Source organism: Anomaloglossus baeobatrachus, chromosome 1 (assembly GCF_048569485.1).
Source record: "Anomaloglossus baeobatrachus isolate aAnoBae1 chromosome 1, aAnoBae1.hap1, whole genome shotgun sequence".
NCBI classification, from domain to species: Eukaryota; Metazoa; Chordata; class Amphibia; order Anura; family Aromobatidae; genus Anomaloglossus; species Anomaloglossus baeobatrachus.
Genome location: NC_134353.1, coordinates 531,971,690 through 531,994,247, shown reverse-complemented (window position 1 = coordinate 531,994,247; position 22,558 = coordinate 531,971,690). Strand labels below are relative to the sequence as shown.

The following is a 22,558-nucleotide window of genomic DNA, read 5'->3' as shown; positions in this document are numbered from 1 at the left end:
AGATGATAAATCGTACTCACAAAGAGACAAACAGTTCATTTCAAACAACAGCAGTTTACTCGTTTCATTCTCTGCAACAGCTTTACACTTAAGATACCAAGCACATATCTTCCAACATGTTGCAATTCCACAAGGCATATTTCAATACAGTCTCGGTTTCCACTGGGTTGCTTCAAATCTTATTGGTATTGTGAGTTCCAGCACAACGCTATAGTCCAACTAGTGATGGTCACTTTCCCTTTCTGCGGCTCCATGTCTAGTCTCCTTACAGGGGTGAGGATCAGGGCTCCTAGCACCGTGGTCAGAAAGGAGCCTTGTGCCCCCAGATGCTTAGAGAGATTCCGCTAGGATAAGCTGATTGAGTCCCGCACAAGTTTGAATTAACCCATTACCTTGATGGTTAAAAGGCCTGGCCACTAGAGTCCTGTCCTCTGGTTCCTTGCTCCCGCAGATGATTAGGGAGACTGTAATAGGCTAAGCTAACTTCAGTCATATGCCAGTTTGGATTAACCCATTACGTTGACAGTTAAGGGACCTGGTCATTAGAGTCCTGTCCTCCTTCTCCTTTTGTCTGGGGCTGCTCCATTCTATGATCCATCTTTCATTTCAGTGTTGTTTTCACTCTCTATCTCAGTCAACGCTCAGGGCTTATTCAAAGTCGTCTCCAGTTTACTTTCCTCCCATTGCTGTCACAAATCACTCGCTGAATGCGACCTTCACGACCTACAGACTATCCATCCATAATTATTGCTCGCTAGATATTCCGTGTATTCACTCTTCTAGAATGGGTTAAAAAATTGTCCTAAGACAATAGTAAGCGCTTGACCCAAAGGACTTACTTAGAATTCTGCAGCTGGTTTTAAGGTAAAAATCTCCCCAAAAATTGCCTAAAAAGGTTAATGATATAAAATAGAGATTTTTTCCACATTTAAAAAATCTCACAAACCAGCGCTGAATAATGAGTTAAAATTATTTTATTAATACCATTACTCCTAATCCCTAACAAAATAAACAAGATTAATTTCTACAAGTAGATAACAATGGACGAATCATATACACTTTATAAGCACAGTAGGACTAAAGAGTCGTGGGGCCCCGGCCGGTGGCAACCACGATCTGATATATAAAAAAAAATTTTTTGATGTTATTAGTCTGATTAAAAAGGAGAGTGAATTTCTCAAGGAAAAAAATTTTTTTTTGAGGAAGGGGACCGGTAACGCCCCGAAACGCGCGTCGGATCGTGCTCAGTCCAGTGTTGTGAAGTAGACGTAACTGTCTGATTGCTCTTTACTGACTACGGGACCTGTCGGTTCACTGGCAGGTGAACGCCTAAGCAGGTACACGGAGAAGCCTACAATCCAGGATATTACAGCCCTGTATTTTTCAATAACGTTTAAACGGCATCCTGTCTTCTGGATTTGAGGATTTTGTACACAGAGACTCAGCATCAACTTTTTCCTCTCCAGACAGGAGAAAAAACTACTCCACGCAAGGACCACATCTCACGGAGCCCTCTCGGTTAGCATCGGTGTCAGGTAACCTACACTGGGGATCTGTAACGGGCCCCCGGTGCACTGATCTAATTACCGCTAGACTCCCTGTCAGGAGCGCGGTATACTCAATCCTAACCAGGGATCGTGAATGAGTGCAGCGTGGCTGTTAGTGAAAATTCAACAAAGAGTAAAGCTTTAACCTCGGTGCAGGCACCCTTAAGCAGGAAGATTGCCTTTATATACGGGCTGGTACAGTCATAGTGCTTCTTTGTAAAAACTTTCTGCAGCTATAAAAAAAATTTTTTCCTTGAGAAATTCACCCTCCTTTTTAATCGGACTAATAACATAAAAAAAAATTTTTTTTTTTATATATATCAGATCGTGGTTGCCACCGGCCGGGGCCCCACGACCCTTTAGTCCTACTGTGCTTATAAAGTGTATATGATTCGTCCATTGTTATCTACTTGTAGAAATTAAGCTTGTTTATTTTGTTAGGGATTAGGAGTAATGGTATTAATAAAATAATTTTCACTCTTATTATTCAGCGCTGGTTTGTGAGATTATTTAAATGTGGAAAAAATCTCTATTTTATATCATTATTCTTCTAGAATGACCAGTCATTGTGGGCTAGTTTAAACACTTAAAGTGAACCTGTCAGGTGCAATATGCACCCAGAACCACAAGCAGTTCTGGATGCATATTGCTATTCCCTGCCTAACTGTCCCTGCATCTAGTAGCATAGATAAAGGGATCTTTAGGCCTGCGACACACATCCGTGCCGCCGGCACGTGTTTGTCATTTTTTACACGTACCGGCGGCACGGAGACACGTACAGCAATGCTACCCTATGGTAGCAGGCACACACACGTAAAACCACACGGAACGTGTGTCCGTGTGCGTTTGTACGTGTGTGCGTTTTTCAAAGCGCTGACATGTCCGTTTTTTCTCCGGCAGCACGGGTGTCACACGCCCCGCACCCGTACTACACGGGTGTAGTGTGGATGCGGTCCCGTGTGACACGCGCCGGAGAAAACACACGTGTCAGTGAAAAAAAAAAAAACATTAACTCACCTTCTTCTGCCCTCCTGTCTCTGCCGCTGCTGCCTCTTGCTGCCGACCGCCGCTCATTAATCTCATAGAATATTCACTTCACTGCCTGGCAGCGGCAGCAGCGAGGAGACGGGAGGGCTGGAGCCCGAGGATCAGCACCACGGACAGCAGCGCGGACATCAGGAAGGACCAGGTGAGTATGATAATTACCGGTTCTACGTGTGCTATCGCGGATAGCACACGTAGAACACACGTGTCCCGCACGTACCAGAGACACGTACTTACCTGCACGCAACACGCAGGGAAAATACGTGTCTCTCGGCACGTGCATGATTTTCACGTGAATGTGGCAGAGGCCTTAGAAAAAGTATTGCTAAAGATCCCTTATGATATGCTAATGAGCGCAGAGATTAGTCGGAAGGGCATTAGTTGCCCCCAATTAGTCCGTTCTCTTAGCATGTTAGTACATCCACAGGGACGTGCTAACATGCTATTCAATGTAGCATCCTCAACAGTGACGCGCGTACCTGTGTTTGCTGTAACCGCTGAACAGAAGTCCCAGTACTTCCGTTCATGCGCACTATGAAGCCGGGTGTACATGTCCCAGCTTCAGAGAAGTGTAGTGCGCATGACCGGAAGTGGCGGGACTTCTGGTCAGCATCACCACCTGAATAGCATGTTAGTACGCCCCTGTGGACATGCTACCATGCAAAGAGTGCGGAATGAGTGCAGAAACTAACTCCCTTGGGACTAGTCCCTACACTCATTAGCACAAGATAAATGATCTTTAGAAATACTTTTTCTAAAGATCTCTTTATCTATGCTAGTGTATACAGGGACAGTTAGGCAGGGATTAGCAATATGCACCCAGAACTGCTCGTGGTTCTGGGTGCATACTGGACCTGACAGGTTCACTTTAACTTCTGCCTACCCTATGATCAGATGACTTCCTACACAAGTGCTATGCCATACTTTACATTATACATTACACAGGAATACATTGAATACAATCCACACATTATCGTCACAGTTCACATACTATTAGTGATGGGCGAATAGTAACTATTCATCTTTGGATTATTAGTAACGAATCATCCCAATACTATTCTGGTATTCATCATGAATAACAAACCTAATGCAAGACAAGCATTTTTCTTGTTGTGACGAATACTGGAATAGTACTCAATATTCGGTAAGCATTATCCAAACAAGAATAGTTAATATTCACCCATCACTAAATACCATATTATATACAAATGATGCAAGACATAATTAACATTACACTGCATGACAATGCAATTACGCAATTTGTGTCTTCAGGAGTAGGAACTCGATAGCAACAATCCACCCCTCTTATTACACATCATTCCTAGATCTACAGCAGAGCAAAATGAGATTCTATCACAACTGCTGCTTCCTGGAAACTAAAGCAGGCTTTACACGCTACGAGATCGCTACAGCGAACTCGTTGTGTTCACAGATTTTGTGACGCACATCCGGCCGCTGTAGCGATGCCGTTGCGTGTGACACCTATGAGCGATTTTGCATCGTCGCAAAAACGTGCAAAATCGCTCATCAGCGACATGGGGGTCCATTCTCAAATATCATTACTGCAGCAGTAACGAAGTTGTTCCTCGTTCCTGCGGCAGCACACATCGCTCCGTGTGACACCGCAGGTATGAGGAAGCTCTCCTTACCTGCCTCCCGGCCAGAATGCGGAAGGGAGGAGGTGGGCGGGATGTTACGTCCCGCTCATCTCCGCCCCTCCGCTTCTATTGGGCAGCGGTTCAGTGATGCTGCTGTGACGTCGCTGTGACGCTGAACGAACCGCCCCCTTAGAAAGGAGGCGGATCGACTGTCACAGCGACGTCGCAGGGAAGGTAAGTCCGTGTGACGGGTCCAGGCGATGTTGTGCAGCACGGGCAGCGATTTGCCCGTGTCGCACAACAGATGGGGGTGGGTACACATGATGGTGATATCGGTACCGATATCGCAGTGTGTAAAGCGGCCTTAAGTGACACATTGCTAGAATCAGGGTCTCATCCCCTACACAATACTGTTGCATTTTTGGTATTGTCAAGTCCATAAAAGTTGGTTATTTAATAGGTTAAACGTCATAAAAAAAAATCAAAATGCTCTGCCTACAATAAAATGCAATAAAAAGGTAATCAAAAAGTCATATATACTTCAAAATGGTATTAATAAAAATGTCAGTTCACAATGCAAACAAGCAAACTTTCATACAGGTCCATTGGCAGAAAATAAAAAAGATATGTGTTTTACAAAATGACAACCGAAACCAAATTGTTTTTTTTATTAAGTTCAGAATTTTTAATTTATATATTTTATTTGATATCATCACTTATTTATTTACCATGCTTTGCTTATATAGCGCCATCAGATATTCTCATCACTGTCCCCATTGGGGCTCATGATCTAAATTCCCTATATCATAACCATTATCACATGGAGAATCATGATTACAGATCATTGTTACTTCATAATGAATACTGTAAATGCAAAAGCCAAAAAAGCATGAGGAAATAGCGTTGTGGTTTTTTTTTACCATGTCATTTCCTTCAGATTTTTTTTCCTATTTTTTCAGTACATTATATAGTGACTTGAATGGTGCCGTTCTAAAATAAAATTCGTCCTGCAAAAAAAAAGCCGCTATACTGCTATGTCGACAGGAAAATAAAAAAAAGTCATGGTTCTTTAAAGAAAGGAAGGGAAAACTAAAAAGAAGGAGAAATTGCTCTATGATAAATCTCCAGTTTGTCTTGAAATAACCTGTGTCTCATTCTAAAGGGATAAATATTTATTAGGGCATTTCTGTATGTACAATTTATATGACCAACTTACCCAAGGTGCCTGTACACTGTAGGATAATGCATTGAATCAATGCATAGTTTCCTTTGTTGCACCTATTTTTTATGTGACTTTTGTTTATTCCTTTTAGTCTTCTTTTTCGATCTGTTGCATTAAAGTAAAATATAAACTCCTTTGGGGTCTGAATGTGTCGTTTTTGGTGAAGCGCTTTGATTCAGAACCCCATGGGTGGTCACATCATCAGCACCATAAATAGTGTGCTGAACAAAAGAGCTGCAAGCATATATTCTGTTTCACTAGCCACATACTAATTTGTCTGTGGATGACAAAGAAACCTTTCACAATACAGACAAATCGTACTCATGTCGTTTTGGTTGTAGAACAGTTGAAAACCTCCCAGATTTCTTAAAAAATTCACACAGTGCGAAAAGGAAGCCAAGCTGAGGGGTTCTTGGGAATTCGATATGCATCAAATGCTGCTGATAAATGTTCCCTTTTATACCCGGTGCCAGAAATAAAAGTGACCACAGTCTGTGTGTATTTATCGTGTGTTGTCAACATGTGCTCTTCAACTATTGTTGGACTCTAATTTCCACCGTACATGCCAGATCAAGAGGCCACAGATGATGTGAGTTGTGGTCCAGTAACAGCTGGAGATGTTGGCCCTCCGATCTACGATCTACAATACGGTTAAGAAGAGAATATCTTAAGTTAATGAGATTTGTCCAAGGCGTCTTTGCCAACACTCACAAAGCATCCAACATACCTACGGTGGGCTCCGTCACCTGAATACACACATGGTTCACAGGCAGATTTTCATCTCTGGCTGAATGTTGAAAGGAACATAGTAGCTCCACAGCCAATGTAAAAACTTACTGCTCCCAACTTCCCCTTCAAGTAAGTAAATATCCTGCTGATTAAAACCAAACATATAAACGTCAAAACGGCTCTTTTTTCTTAAAGCACACATTGCATCCCACATTAAATTACCCTGTTAGAGACTGGTCCGTTATGAAATCTGGTGACGTTTTTAGAGGTTTGCTGGCACAAGAGCTTTTCCTTTCACTTCAGGTTGGCTTTGCTTTATGTGCCTCGACTGCCAAAATTAGGTGAAATATAGAAAGTTACACTCTCCCTATTGCTTTCTACTGACTTCCCCATACACTGGGGATCATTTATCGTGTACTATGGCAGCACTAATGCAGATTTAGCTGTGCTTTAATATATAGTTTCTACTTTACCAAGAGCTCCTAATTTGCAAACATTTTTTTTCTTCATTTAATTAAGACTACTGATTTTTCTTTTGTAGAACTAGTCTTTCCCAGGGTTCAATAGTTTGATTTTCTGCATTTTTCTTCAGGTATGCAGGAAGCCATTGTAGTTTGCTTGAATAAACAGACAAGATCAACGGCAATAGAAAGCCTGTGTGTGGCCAGTAGACGTCCTCCGCCACTCCTAAAGTCCTGCAACATGGAAGCATGCCCCCCAAGGTAAGATTGTTAAATATACATCTGGAGCAAAATTACCGAAAATGTATAGTATATTTTTTCTTGGTTATAATATAAGTAAAAACTATTGTAGCCCAAAGCTAATCTCCACAAATGATTTCTAAAAACATATATTTAGTCCTTTGCATGGCCTTAAAGGGGGTTTTCGAGCCTTTTAAACTTATGGCTAAATAAGTAGTAAGTTAGATAAGTTACTAATATAGTCGTATTAGCGCTGGTGCTCCGATCTACAGATCATCATCTTACTGCCACCGTTCTTCTAGTAGTTCTGGTTCAACACAAGTTACCTGTATCATCAATTGACCAGAGCAATTAGTAAAATGAGTTGGCGGTCTGCTAATTTCAATAATTAATCTAGCCCTACATTAATGCATAGAGAGAGAGGAGAGCTGTCTTAGCTATGGATATTAGATTGTTTCCTTCATGTTCTGACACAGGCCGATATAGTATATCAAGGTCAGGATTGGGAGCAAATCGACAAGTACATGAGATTGGAGAGGCAACCTGTGGTTGAGAGCAATGGAGACAGGAATATCACGATATGTTTCTTACTATTTAACATTAATTTTGCCATCATTTTTATTTGCCTGATATTGCCTTGCAGAGGTTGTTCTTACTTATATGGAAGAAATAGATATCGAAGTCCATGCACTGGAAAAGCTATGGATCTTTCTCTTAATTTCAAAGGCGGCATTTAAAGGGAACCTGTCAGTCCCCTATGCACCCAGAACCATGAGCAGTTCTGGGTACATATTGCTAATCCCTGCCTAACCGTCCCTGTATATACTAGCATAGATAAAGAGATCTTTAGAAAAAGTATTTCTAAAGATCATTTATGATATACTAATGAGTGTAGGGACTAGTCGCAAGGAGGTTATTTCCCCCCAACTAATCCACGCTCTTAGCATATTAGCACATCCACAGGGGCATGTTAACATGCTATTCAACGCCCAGTATCATCGGTATAGACGCGTGTACCTGTGTCCTTTGTCACTGCCTCAGACGCCGAGTATAGGCTCGGTACACATGATCAGAAGTCCCAGCGCTTCAAGTAAGTAAATATCTATGTCTAGTAAACTAGACCTCTCTGAAGCCAGAACACATACACCTGGCTTCATAGTGCGCATGACCGGAAGTGCGGGGCATTCTGATCATAAGCGCTTCCCAGTGTCTGATGCAGTGACAACGGACACAATTACGCACATCCCCACTGATGACCCTGGGCAGTGGGCTTTTAATAGCGTGTTAGCATGTTCCTGTGGGCGTGCTAACATGATAAGAGGGTGCAATTAGTGCAGGAACTAACGCCCTTGCGACTAGTCCCTGTGCTCATTAGCATATCATAAAGGATCTTTAGAAATAGTTAAACTAAAGATTTGTGTATGTTTGCTACTAGATATAAGAACTATTAAGCAGGGATTAGAAATATGCACACAGAACTGCTCGTTTTCTGGGTGCATATTGTATCTAACAGGTTCCCTTTAATACTATTTCACTGAGCTGCTCCCTCAACTTAGAACATTATCTAGGTCCATGGTTTACCTCTAACGTAATTTTTTTTAGCTTTCCTTCCTGAATCTTTCCTGTAATGCAAAGTCTTTATGCTTGATCAAGGCTGACCCTCCAGGAATTTTTCTGTAGCAGTACATGTAGTAGAGGTACAATGCATCACTTCGGATGAGAATTTTACTGTTCCTGATTTACAGTCTGTTTTTTTATGGGAAGAGCTGGTGTATCTAAAGTACTATATTACTAACTTTGAGTACAGCGGAAAAAGAAGAAATTCAAAAGTTAACCTTTCTGTTTAAATCATAAAACATGCAGAAAATATGTGAGTAATCCACTAACAGAGTTTCCTGTTATTTTAAGTGCTCAAACATTTGTAGGCTTAACAGTTTTCATCTGCTCCAAATAAACTCATGAGACCCAGGAATGATATAAAATTTTCTTCAAAATGTGTTTCTTTTATTACGAGCTCTTGAGTAAAGACGCTTGCCTTTTAGATAAGCTGCAGATCTACAGTGAATGATAGTAGATAAAATAAAAAATCATGCCAAGAAGAATCATTTTGAAATCTTTTCAGGCTGAAAAAGAAAAATGAAGACGTAAAATAATTTGGTTGCATAAATATTCACACTTAAACTAATACTTTGTTGAAGAACCCTTTGAATTTATGATATATTTCAATCTTTTTAGGTAGGAGTTTGTCAACTGGTACATCTAGAATTGTCAGTCTTTGCTCACTCTTTTTTGCGGTAGCATTCTAAATCTGTCAGATTGTGAGTGGGTCTCCTTTATACAGACCTCTTTGGGTCAATACACAAATTTTAAATTGCATTCAGGTGTGGGCTCTGGCTGATCCATTTCAAAAGGTTGATCTTCTGACGAAGCCTTTCTTTTACTGATTTGGATGTATGCTTTGGGTTATTGTGCTAAAGGGTGAAATTCCTCTTCAGCATTAGCTTGAAAGTTTTGATGCAAAATTGACTGATATTTGGAACGTTGACTAAATCTGCAGTTTCATCGCCCGAAAAACAGTCCCAAAGCATAATGCCTCCACCATGCTTCACTGTGGGTATGATGTTGGTGTTCTTTTGCATGTAACATACTTTTTATAATTATGTCCAAATATTTCAATCATCGTCTCAGTAGATGATATCATGTTTTTTCATATGTTTTAGCAGATTTGCTGTAGATTTTGACAAAACATACCCTTGCTTGAATGTTTTTCTTTGTAAGAAAAGTCTTCCATTTTGTCATCTTACCCCACAGTCTTGACATTTGGAGACTACAGCAGATTGCGGATTGCTTTCACATGCAGTACACAACCAGTACTTGTTCGAAACTTCTGTAACCCTTTATTTTTACTTTAGGTCACTTTGCAGCCTCCCAAATCATAGTATCATCATAGTATCATAGTTTTTAAGGTTGAAGGGAGACTCTAAGTCCATCTAGTTCAACCCGTAGCCTAACATGTTGATCCAGAGGAAGGCAAAAAAACCCCAATGTGGCAAACAAGTTCCAATGGGGAAAAAATTTCCTTCCTGACTCCACATCCGGCAATCAGACTAGTTCCCTGGATCAATACCCTGTCATAAAATCTAATATACATAACTGGTAATATTAAATTTTTCAAGAAAGGCATCCAGGCTCTGCTTAAATGTTAGTAGTGAATCACTCATTACAACATCATGTGGCAGAGAGTTCCATAGTCTCACTGCTCGTACAGTAAAGAATCCTCGTCTGTGATTATGATTAAACCTTCTTTCCTCAAGACGTAGCGGATGCCCCCGTGTTCCAGTCGCAGGCCTAGGTGTAAAAAGATCTTTGGAAAGGTCTCTGTACTGTCCCCTCATATATTTATACATTGTGATTAGATCCCCCCTAAGCCTTCGTTTTTCCAAACTAAATAACCCCAAGTTTAATAACCTGTCTTGGTATTGCAGCCCACCCATTCCTCTAATAATCTTGGTGGCTCTTCTCTGCACCCTCTCCAGTTCAGCTATGTCCTTCTTATATATCGGTGACCAGAATTGTACACAGTATTCTAAGTGCGGTTGCACTAGTGACTTGTACAGGGGTAGAACTATATTTTTTTCATGAACACTTAAACCTCTTTTAATACATCCCATTATTTTATTAGCCCTGGCAGCAGCTGCCTGACACTGTCCACTAAAGTGAAGTTTACCATCCACCCATACACCCAAGTCTTTTTCTGTGTCTGTTTTACCCAGTGTTCTACAATTAAGTACATAATCATAAATGTTATTTCCTCTACCCAAGTGCATGACCTTACATTTATCTACATTAAACTTCAATTGCCACTTCTCAGCCCAATCCTCCAATTTACATAAATCTCCCTGTAATATAAAATTATCCTCCTCTGTATTGATTACCCTGCAGAGTTTAGTATCATCTGCAAATATTGAAATTCTACTCCGCATGCCCCCAACAAGGTCATTTATAAATATGTTGAAAAGAAGCGGGCCCAATACTGACCCCTGTGGTACCCCACTATGAACTGAGACCCAGTCCGAGTACGTACCATTAATAACCACCCTTTGTTTCCTATCACTGAGCCAGTTTTTAACCCAGTTACACATATTTTCCCCTATCCCCATTATTCTCATTTTATGTACCAACCTTTTGTGTGGCACCGTATCAAAAGCTTTTGAAAAGTCCATATACACAACATCCACTGCATTTCCCTGGTCCAGGCTTGAACTTACCTCTTCATAGAAGCTGATCAAATTAGTTTGACAGGATCGATCAATTTTGCTCTTGTCTTTTCATAAATTTTTGAAGGTCAAGTTGAAGGTAATATCATTGATATGCCAAATTTAATCCACTTCTTAACATTTTCACGATCTTTCCCTGTGCTTGATGGCTAATTCAATTAGCCATCAAGTGCTTCTAACAGCCAAGGGTGGATCGGAGATTTGCCCACAGATGTTAACCTGTTACATCCCATTGTCCATCACTGACAGTTGGATTTAACAAGGGGGGCGCGTCATTCCCCGCTCCCGGTCATTCCCTGTTTTCCCGACAGCCAGGGGTCAGCTGATGACCACTGTGTCTGTCATTATGATACTCCTGTGAATGCAGGCTATGGGCTGGCATTTACAGGAGATCTTAATTTCTGCAATACAGAGCAATGCTGATGCTGTTGCACTGTACTGTACAGCACAAACGATTGGATGATTGCTGCTTCAAGTACTCAAAGGTGGCTATTAAATACAATAAAAAAGTTTTAAAACATATGAAGCCCCCACAAAAGGTCAAGTCACCCCCCTTTTCCTTCATTAACCCCTTCTCCCCTGGGCTATTTTCCGTTTTTCTTTGGGGGTTTTTGCTCCCCTTCTTACAAGAGCCAGAACTTTATTATTTTTCCATCAATCTTGCTATATGAGGGCTTGTTTCTTTGTGGAACGAGTTGTACTTTTAAATGAAACCATAAGTTTTACCAATTAGTGTACTGGAAAATGTCAAAAAATTCCAAGTGCAGAAAAATTGCAAAAAAAGTGCGATTGCATGATTGTTTTATTCAGCATGTTCATTACATGGTAAAGCTGATGTCTGTGTGATGCCTCAGGTTGGTATGAGTTCTTAGACACCAAACATTTATAGGTTTACTTTTATCTAAGGAGTTAAAAAAATTAAGAAATTTGTCTAAAAAAAGTGGTGCACTTTTTGCACCATTTTCCGCTACCCATAGCACTCTCATTTTTTGGGATCTGGGGCTCAGTGGTGGCTTATTTTTTGAGTCTCGAGCTGACGTTTTTAACCATATAATTTTTTTGCAGATGCTATGTTTTGATCGCCTGTTATTGCATTTTGTGCAAAATTTGCGATGACCACAAAACTTAATTTTGTCATTTGGAATGTTTTTGCTGCTACGCCGTTTACTGATCAGATTAATTAATTTTATATTTTGATAGATTGCGCATTTCTGAACACTGCAGTAACAAATGTGTGTATATTTTTTTTAACCCTTCTATTTTCAATGGGGGTTGATTTGAAGTTTTAGGTTATTTTAAATTTATTAAAGTTTTTATTCTTACTTTTTTTTTATTTTACTAGTCCCCCTAAGGGACTATAAGCATCATCAGTCTGATCGCTTATTCATTTCTCTTGATCAGAGCTGCACAGCACAGACCAGGACAAATGCTTGTCTTCTGTTACAGGCAGCTCTCTGTCGGCAGTAACAGGAAGTGAGTCATGATAGCGACAGGAGTCATCCTATGACTCAGTGCTACCATGACAACCATCAGTTCCGCGTGGTCATGTCATGGGGATTCCGATTGCAGCGAGTAAGTGCTCGTTACCCGCAACGGGAATTTACATTGCGCTGTCACATTTTGGCAGCGTGATTTAAGGGGTTAACAGGAGCAGGTGAACGGCGGATCCACCGTTGCCTGCGAGGCACACATGTCTGCTATGCAAATCAGCAGACATGTGCTGGGATCGCCACAGGCTCACTGCAGCAGCTGGCAAAGATTACCCCTTCATGATTTAAGACGTACGGGTATGTCCTCGGTCATCAAGGGGTTAAAAATAAAACAATAAAAAATACACATATTTGGTATTGCTGCATTCATAAAAGCCCAATGTATCAAAATCTAATATATAAAGCTGAATGTGTCTATGTGTATGTATGTGTGTATGTCCGGGATTGGCATCTGCCGTCGCAGCTACAGCCACAAAATTTTGCACACTCACACTTCTGGACCCCGAGAGCGTCATAGGGTATGTTTTGAGGGGAAATTTTAACCCTGCACTTTACAGTTATTCACCAAAAAACCTGCCTCCATTAAAGCGAATGGAGCTGTGAGCCACAGTGCAGCCAGAACTTCAGAAGAATGCGCAGCCACACCCTTATATGGAATGTTGCCATGTCACAATGCAGCCAGGGAAAGAGACAGACACAGACAGGGAAAGAGGCAGACACAGACAGGGTAAGAAACAGACATAGACAGGGTAAGAGACAGACACAAAGAGACAGGCACAGACAAAGAGACAGACTGACAGGGAAAGAGACAGACAGGGAAAGAGAGAGACAGGTTAAGAAACAGACACAGACAGGTAAAGAGACAGACACAGACAAAGAGACAGAGACAGACACAGGGAAACAGACAGGGAAAGAAAGGGAAAGAAACAGACAGGGTAAGAGACAGACACAGGGAAAGGGAAAGAGGGAAAGAGACAGACAGGGAAAGAGAGGGAAAGAGACAGACAGGGAAAGAGAGGGAAAGAGAGGGAAAGAGACAGACAGGGAAAGTGACAGAGATAGATAGACTATTTTGTTAACAGCAGTTATTAACCCGGGCGAAGCTGAGAAGTATAGCTAGTATAAAATAAACCAATTGGTGACAGCGTATTAATAAAATAATACAAATGTCAGAATTACATATTTTTGGCCACCACAACATTGCAAGAAAAAGCAATAAGAGGCAATCAAAACATCATACCTAACCCAAAATGGTATCAGTAAAAAGTCAGTTCAGGGCACACAACACAAGCCATCACACAGCCCCATATCCTCAAAAATGAAAATGTTATGGAAAATGGCGATAATAGCAACTTTTTTATGTTTACTTACAAATTTCTGAATTATTTTTCACCACTTAGAGAACAGTAAAACTATACATTGGTACCTACAAACTCAAACAGACCTGGGGAATCATACTTACTAGGTTAGTTTTACCATATACCGTGTTTTTCCAAAAATAAGACACTGTCTTATATTTTTTTTGCCCCCCAAAAAAGCACAAGGGCTTATTTTTGGAGGAGGTCTTATTCTTGGAGAAACACGGTTGGGGGTAAGTTTACCCCCCAAAAAAGCAGACCCCCCTACTTCCCAGGAGACTCATACTCACCAGACCAGGACATCTGCGTGGCTCCCAGGTCCTCCTGTGATCTCCGGTCGGTGCTGCACGCCGTCCTACCCTGCTGCTAGCTGACATACACAGAAGATCCCAGACACACACAGCAGATCACACACAGCAGATCTCACACACACACACACACACAGCAGATCACAGATATACACATCAGATCACACACAGCAGATCACACACACACAGCAGATCACAGATATACACAGCAGATCACACACACAGCAGATCACACACACACACACAGCAGATCACAGATATACACAGCAGATCGTACACAGCAGATCGCAGGCACACACAGCCGATCACAGATACACACAGCCGATCACAGATACACACAGCCGATCACAGGCACACACACACAGCAGATCGCAGATATACACAGCAGATCACACACAGCAGATCGCAGGCACACACAGCCGATCACAGATACACACATCCGATCGCAGGCACACACAGCCGATCACAGATACACACATCCTATCACAGGCACACACAGCCGACCAGATACACACATCCTATCACAGGCACACACAGCCGATCACAGATACACACATCCGATCACAGGCACACACAGCCGATCACAGATACACACATCCGATCACAGACACACACAGCCGATCACAGATACACAAATTCCGAACGCAGACACACACAGCCGATCGCAGAAAAACACAGCCGATCGCAGACACACGCAGCAGATCACACACACACACACATATCACATCACATCCAGCACTTACGGCAGCAGGGAGTGAAGCAAGTCACGTGTCCGGCCGCAGGTCCTGTTCGTCGCGCTGTACTGCACTGCCTCTCAGGATTCTCCCGGTGAGAAGAGATCGGTGTCGCTGGATGAGGTGAGTGTGTATGCGATCCGATGTGTGTGCGATCCGATGTTTGTGTGTGTGATTTGATATTTATGTGTGATCCGATGTTTGTGTGTGCGATCTGATTATGTGTGCGATCTGACTGTGTGTGCGATCCGATGTTTGTGTGTGAGATCTGGTGTGTGTGTGAGATCTGGTGTGTGTGTGAGATCTGATTTTGTGTGTGTGTGTGTGTGTGTGTGTGAGAGCTGATGTGTGCGGGTGTGTGATCACTGCAGGTCCTGCTGCTCGGCGTCTGGTGAGTCTGATTGCCGGGTGCCTCTGTCAATAATGAAGTGTCCTGCAGTATCTATAACTTTATTAGCTGCAGGGACACTTCATTATTGATCTGCGACTAGGGCTTATTTTCGGGGGAGGGCTTATATTTAAGCCTTTCTCCGAAAATGCTGAAAATCCCTGCTAGGGCTTATTTTTGGGAGAGGTCTTATTTTTGGAAAAACACGGTAGTGAATCTGGTGAATAAAAAAAATCAAAAAACTATCATGAAATGTAAGTCGTGTGCAGGGTGGGCTCCCCAGTATGCAGCAAAACCACACACCAGGTAAAGGACTCTAGGCAGTTGGATTGATAAATTATTGTTTTAGTTTACCAAAACAAAAAAAACATTCATAAAACAGAAAGAATAGAACAATATATTTACAAGGCCAAAAGCCTACACCCCTATGCTGCGCCACCCGGAATGGCGATTTATGCCGCCTTCTCACCAACCTTTGCCTAACCAAGGGACTGTCTAAACAGTCACCTAATACCTGGTAATCCCTCTGGGTAGCAGGAGTAATTGTGTGTGTGTGTGTGTGTGTGTGTGTGTGTGTGTGTGTGTGTGCGCGCGCGCGAACACGCCCTACCAGTGGTGCAGCACAAGAGCTTACAACTTATCTACCTAAACATAATCAAAACCCATTAACCCCACTTTATACCCTTGTTTGCTGAAGCCTCACAGATAAGGCAGATGATAAAAGTGGTAAGGCAAACCACACAGCTCAGCAACACAGTCCTGGTAATCTTGTAAAGCAACAGACAATGCAAACATGTGGCGCTGTCCCTTTAAGGTTTTAAATGTAACTGACAAACTGACAGAGCAGAGGCAGCAAGTGTTATTGTCTATCTAGTCGGCCTAAGCAGAACAGATATGTATTTGGTACCAAACCAAAGTGTTGCGTGCATGCAGTCCTGGGCCCAGCCTACCGTACCCGGGTACTGTGGTGTCCAGCTGCCATAAACAGAGACTTGAAGATCCTCTCACGGTGACCAGTATAGCCAGCAACTGAAGAATGGTGGTCTCTGGCACAGGACGCTGCTCACACGCGTCACTTTCCTCCTCACTAAACTCTAACATGAGTCTTCTCACAATTTACTTACGTGTTTCTGCGGCGGCTCCTTTCTGTTACGCACACCTCTCGCTTTCCCTTCAGCTCACACACAGCACCTCCTCCGGTCTCAAAGGCCACAGCCGAAGACAGTTGAGCTGTTGCTATGGTAACCAAACAGTCAAAGGCAGATGCAAAACAGCGACCTCTTGTTGCTGGTCGTAACAATGCATACAATGAACAGTAAATAAGCATTTTGCATTCACAGTGAATAAAGGTCATCAATACACTCACACCCTATCACAGAATTACACTTTTTTTGAAATTTCACCACACTTGGAATTTTATTTCCCCATTTTTCCATTACAATATGTGGTATAATGAATTATGTAATTCAAAAGTACAACTTTTCCCGCAAAGAAACAAGCCCTCATATGGTTATATTGATGTGAAAACTAAAAAAAATGATGGCTTTTAGAAGAAGGGGAGGAAAAATAAAAGCACAAAAAAGGAAAATTGCAAGGTTGTAAAGGAGTTAATGACCATCTTCCCAGTGTTGCATGGTATAATAATACCGTGGATATGTTTTGTTCTATTCTCCAGCTGATCACTTTCAACAATGAGATTCCTTTGCTGTGTTGTAAGCTGTTTACAGACAATGTCATAAAAATGCAAAGAGCAGCTAAACTTTATATAGAGATAATCAGACTCACTGTAAATGATGGCAGCTTTTTACTGCCCTCACCCCCTCAAAATAATTATAGTTTGTTTCTCAATGGATTTGTACAGATTATAGGTGAAAAAAGTTCTGAAATTATTCTCTTTGGTATAATTTTTTACTTGACAAAAACCTGGCATTTTAACAGAGGTGTGTAGACTTTTTATATTCACTATATGATATACAAGGATATTACCATATATACAAACAGACACTGTCTAGTTGGGAATTTCTTGTATGATTTTCAAACTTGCTATTGTGACTAAACTGTTACATGACTAACTGAATGCATAGCACTCATACCCCCTATTATTTTGTTTATTATTTAGCTTCAAGCTTGTTTCAGACCGTTTTTTGCACCCGTTTTGCAGCTATTATTCCCAGCCCAACTTCAGTTCTAATGACACAAACTAACAGTAACTTAAGGGCACTCTACACGCAGTGACATGGCTAGCAATGCCGCTGCTGATCGTACCCGCCCCCGTCAATTGTGTGTCACGGGCAAATCGCTGCCCGTGGCGCACAGTATCGTTAGTCCCCATCACATGGACTTACCTGCCTAGTGACGTCGCTGTGGCCTGCGAACTGCCTCCTTTCTAAGGGGGCGGTCCGTGCAGCGTCACAGCGACGTCACACGGCAGCTGTCCAATAGAAGCGGAGGGGTGGAGAGTAGCCACAGGAAAGATACGCCCACCTCGTTGCCGGAGGACGCAGGTACGTTGTTGTTCGTCGTTCCTGGGGTGTCATGTAGTGATGTGTGCTGCCTCAGGAACGACGAACAACCTGCATCCAGCACCAGCAACGATATTTGGGATTAGAACAACGTGTCAACGATCAACGATAAGGTGAGTATTTTTGAACGTTAGCAGTCGTTCGTACGTTTCACACGCAACGACGTCGCTAACGAGGATGGATGTGCGTCACGAATTCCATGACCCCAACGACATTTCGTTAGCGATGTTGTTGCGTGTAAAGCGGCCTTAACATCTTATGAAATTGATAGGTTAGCTTTCAATGCCTGCACTCACACCTTAGGTTTGTAAGCATGTGTGTGTCTAACATTATTACCAATAGTAATATTGTCTTTGTACCCTAATCCTTAGAAAAGACAATACTTTTTTTGTAACAATCTAATAGTTCAGCAAGAAACAATGCTAAGAATTATCCATTGTCTATCTTTGCAGTATAAAATGTCCATTTTATTACAAGCTCATAAAAACAAATTGCCTTCAAACAACATATACTGCAGTGCAAAGACCAACGCGTTTCGGCTCAGGTGCCTTAATCCATGATTAAGGCACCTTAGCCAAAACGCAATATATGTTGTTTTGAAGGCAACTTGTTTTTATGAGCTTATAACAAAATGGACGTTTTATACTGGAAAGATAGACACTCAATAATTTTTTAATCGTTTCTTGCTGGAGTCAAACCTTAACCTGGGCGGCTTTCCTCGCCGTACGGTGCATGTGATACAAGGATCAATGAGCTGTTTCCCCTACCCCTTACCTACCTTATTTTTGTTATCTAATATTTCAGGATTTAAACTGATCAGATCTGAATCTGATCTGTCACCAGATTTCACAATATAAACTACATGCCTTATTTAATGGACATTTTAGACCAGAAGAGGATGATGTACTTACTTTGATATTCTATGTCAGAAAAACTTTGGAATCCTTTTTGAAAGTTTTCATATCTCATATTAAAATTAAAATTTCATAAAATGCTTTTTACAATATCCCGTTTATAGCAATTCGATTGTGAATTTTCAAGGTAAGTTCACCAGTCCCATCAGATGTGAGGTTTATTTCATAGTATATGCAGTTTGTATTGTGAAGTATAGGGACTAGTGATTCGTGAACCCGGACTGGAAAAGTCCAAATCCGCGGTGTCAAAAGTACCCAAATGCTGGACCCGGGCCCGTAATTCTCAGGGAATTCTGATTAATGATCCGGTAACTCGGGGTGGGGGGCGTGTCTGACTGCAACCAATCACAGATGCCGGTGGGTGGGGAAAGCAGTGCATATGTAATGAAGGTAATGAGTGGCCCTGGAATTGAATGAGTCTCCAGGAAGCAGTTACAGCCACACCAGAGCATTGGTAAGTATAGCCTGCTTGCTCCTGTCCACCTTTCCCTTCTACTACCATTTTTAATCTCTGAATTCTGGTCCCCATAGACTTATATGACGGACCGGCGTCCGGCCAGATATCTGGAATCAATTCTGGACCTGATTTTTTTTTTTTTTAATTTAATCCGGTCAGGTCCGCCGGTCCCGCCCATCGTTAGTAATGACAGATCTGCTTTAAGGGTAGTTTAGACGGATGCCTTACCTTCAGAGGTTCCAGAACTCTAATACCTAAGGTTCAGTAATATTTTTTGACAGTAAATGTCAACTGTAAAGTTTATGAACCAAGAATTTAGAATTTGGAAGAAAACCATACTTTATTTATAAAGAACTCCATAAGGCACATAGAAGTGGAGGTTAAAGGTTTTACTAAAATGATGTTGGTTTACCACTGTACTGACACATTTCTGTTTCCTTCCGGTTAGTCCCGAAAGTAATTCCAAGTCACTTAGTATACATCTTTTAAAGTGACTAATATCAATTTGTCCCAATACACTAACTATAATAATAACACCAATATATATTATAAACACTTTTAAAATAATGTAAATTGCTTTTTACAGCCAACAATTTGCTGTATAAAAAAACATAATTCAGCAAATATGGCCGTATGAAAACATTGCTTCAATGGGAGTAAGATTTGGGATTTTGGTTGCGGTGTATAAACATTCATCTGCCATGTACAGAAATAGGAGACCACAGCGGTTCAATCACTCAGCGTGGGTTACTGTGTGAGAAGAATTTGTGAGATGTGTGAGCGGATCGGGAAATAAAGTAAGAAATAGAAGCCAGATGGCGGCTTTCTTCGTTCCTCTGTACTTTATACAAATACATTGTTTTTTTTTATAGAGTTGAGAAATTTAGGAGAACATAATTAATAAACAGCAGGGGGAGAGTTTATGCACCTTATAGAAAGCGCTGTGCCAACATCTACCTATTTTATAGTGAAATTAATTTCTTATTCTTATTGTCCAGATAACTTTGCTATCTGTTACTTATCTTGTTTTTTTATTATTTAGTTAATAACTGTTTATAATTAAATATACTGTCTGGTTCAAAAATAAACATTTTGAAATACCGTATTAGCGAATTCGACTGCTGACCAGCCCTGATCTTATACCCTTCCCCCCCACCCAACCAACATAGATAGACAAACCGGGGAAACCAAAACTCTATCTCACAGTACGCTCACATAGAGGTATAAGACAATAAGAGCTAAGGAGGAAAATAAGAGCAAGGTTGAAACAACAAGACAATGAGAGAACTCCACTACAATTCCAAGCACAAAGCAATACAATCACCAGTAGGACTGGGACACAATAACACACAGACCAATACAGCAATAAACTATAGACATGGGAATGGACATATTCTACCATCTTGAATGGGAAGAGAGCCAATGTGATAGGCTTACAACAACATGTGATTCCAGAAATAACAAGCAGGCTAATAGAAGTTAACTCTTGTTAGCAGTGGGGGTATTTTAGCTCACTCAGTGGTAATGAGATGGCATGCATGGATCAAAATGCTCTGAAACGTGAGTCAATGCAAAAGTAGAAAAGGATCCAGATTCCATAATATAAGAAGAAGAAGAGACTTTATTGGGTTAAAATTAAAAAAAAAACATGGAAAGATCATAATAGGTTAGGCACGGAGCCAGTTATTTGACAACTCGTTTCGAACACAAGCCGCCTTCTTTGTCTAGACAAAGAAACGCGTTGAATCCCTGGCTCACTTATCATGATGTTTCCATGTTTATTTTTTGGATTTTAACCCAATAAAGTCTCTTAGTATTATTATTATTATATTACAGAAGCTAGATCCTTTTCTACTTTTGCATTAACTCTTGCTAGCCTGACCATGAATGAGCTCCCAGCTGATCGATGCCCAAACCTGCTTGTGTGGCTCTGAAGCACCAGAGAAACCATAGGGTGATGTGTCAGGATCTATAATGTGAACAGAGTCTGATGCCACCATGACAATCAGTGAGTTTTCTGCAAAACTTCTATTGACACTTCTATAACCAGAAGGCATTTTTCTAATGGACCACTTTCAATTACCTCTACTTGGTTGTGAACACTTTTAATCCCATGACTAGAAATAATCGAACCTGTAGAACTTCGGTTCAGCGGTTTCATATCGACTTTGGATAAAGTTCGGTTTGAGACCCAGACTTGACCTGATCCCCAATGGAAGTCACTAGTTGGGCAGTTCAGGACTTCGCCCACATGCAGCCAGCCATAAACAGAACACTTCCAGGGGGTGGATGAATGGTTTTTTTTTGTGTGGTGCAAACTACATCCGATCACACTGTTGTTACCCCCAGTGTGAGCCGTTCAAACAGTGTAAGTGGCTTACACTAGGCTAAACACTGAGTAACCTCAGCACAGCAATGCTTGCGTGAGTAGTTTCCATATGTAAAGCACCTGAACTCTGTTTTTTTTTGCAAAGTCTGTGTTTGGTACAAACACCAAACGCCGAACCTCAGGTTCGCTTATTTCTACCTAAGATTACATTGTCATTGGTTGGAGAGCACGTGTTAAAGGGAACCTGTCAGCAGAAATTTCACCCAAAACCTAAAAGATTCCCCCTCTGCAGTTCCTGGGCTGCATTCTAGAAAGGTCCCTGTTATTATTGTGCCCCCTGTGAGACCAAAATAAAGACTTTATAAAGTGGTACCTTTTTGTATTCAGATTCTGTAAATGTGACACGGGGGCGGGCTGCCTGATGGCCGTTAGTCTGCCTCCTGCCGCTTTAGGCCGTCCCCCATCGCTGATTTCCATAGCTGTGGACGCCGCCCAGTGCTCCACAGGTCCCCAAGCATGCCCAGTGCTCATCTCTCGTGGATGAGCACTGTGCCCAGTGTCACCACTGGTGACGTGCGCGTAGGCTTTAGATTATGGGTGGTGCTGTGATGTTTATTACCAAGCAACCGCCCATAATCGCGGGACCGCGCTTTCCCCCTCGGCGTCCTTCGTTCTGCGCAAGCGCGGTGCTGCTGACCCCACGTCACCTCCTTCTATCTATTTCCTGCCTCAGGGCAAGATGGGAAGGAGGTGACGTGGGGTCAGCAGCACCGCGCTTGCGCAGAACGAAGGACGCTGAGGGGGAAAGCGCGGTCCCGCGATTATGGGCGGTTGCTTGGTAATAAACATCACAGCACTGCCCATAATCTAAAGCCTGCGCACACGTCACCAGCGGTGACACTGGGCACAGTGCTCATCCACGAGAGATGAGCACTGGGCA

At 41.8% G+C, this 22,558-nt stretch overlaps 1 protein-coding gene across 3 annotated transcripts in view; it reads left to right on the top strand.

Annotated features, from left to right (window-relative positions):
* Nucleotides 1-22,558, top strand: part of ADAMTSL1 (ADAMTS like 1) — a 483,577-nt gene that overhangs the window by 301,679 nt on the left and 159,340 nt on the right. For all 3 annotated transcript variants that reach the window (XM_075316452.1, XM_075316459.1, XM_075316466.1), the window contains exon 15: nucleotides 6,733-6,862. In XM_075316452.1, the coding sequence (XP_075172567.1) occupies nucleotides 6,733-6,862 (130 nt within the window). The remainder of the gene's footprint in view (nucleotides 1-6,732; nucleotides 6,863-22,558) is intronic.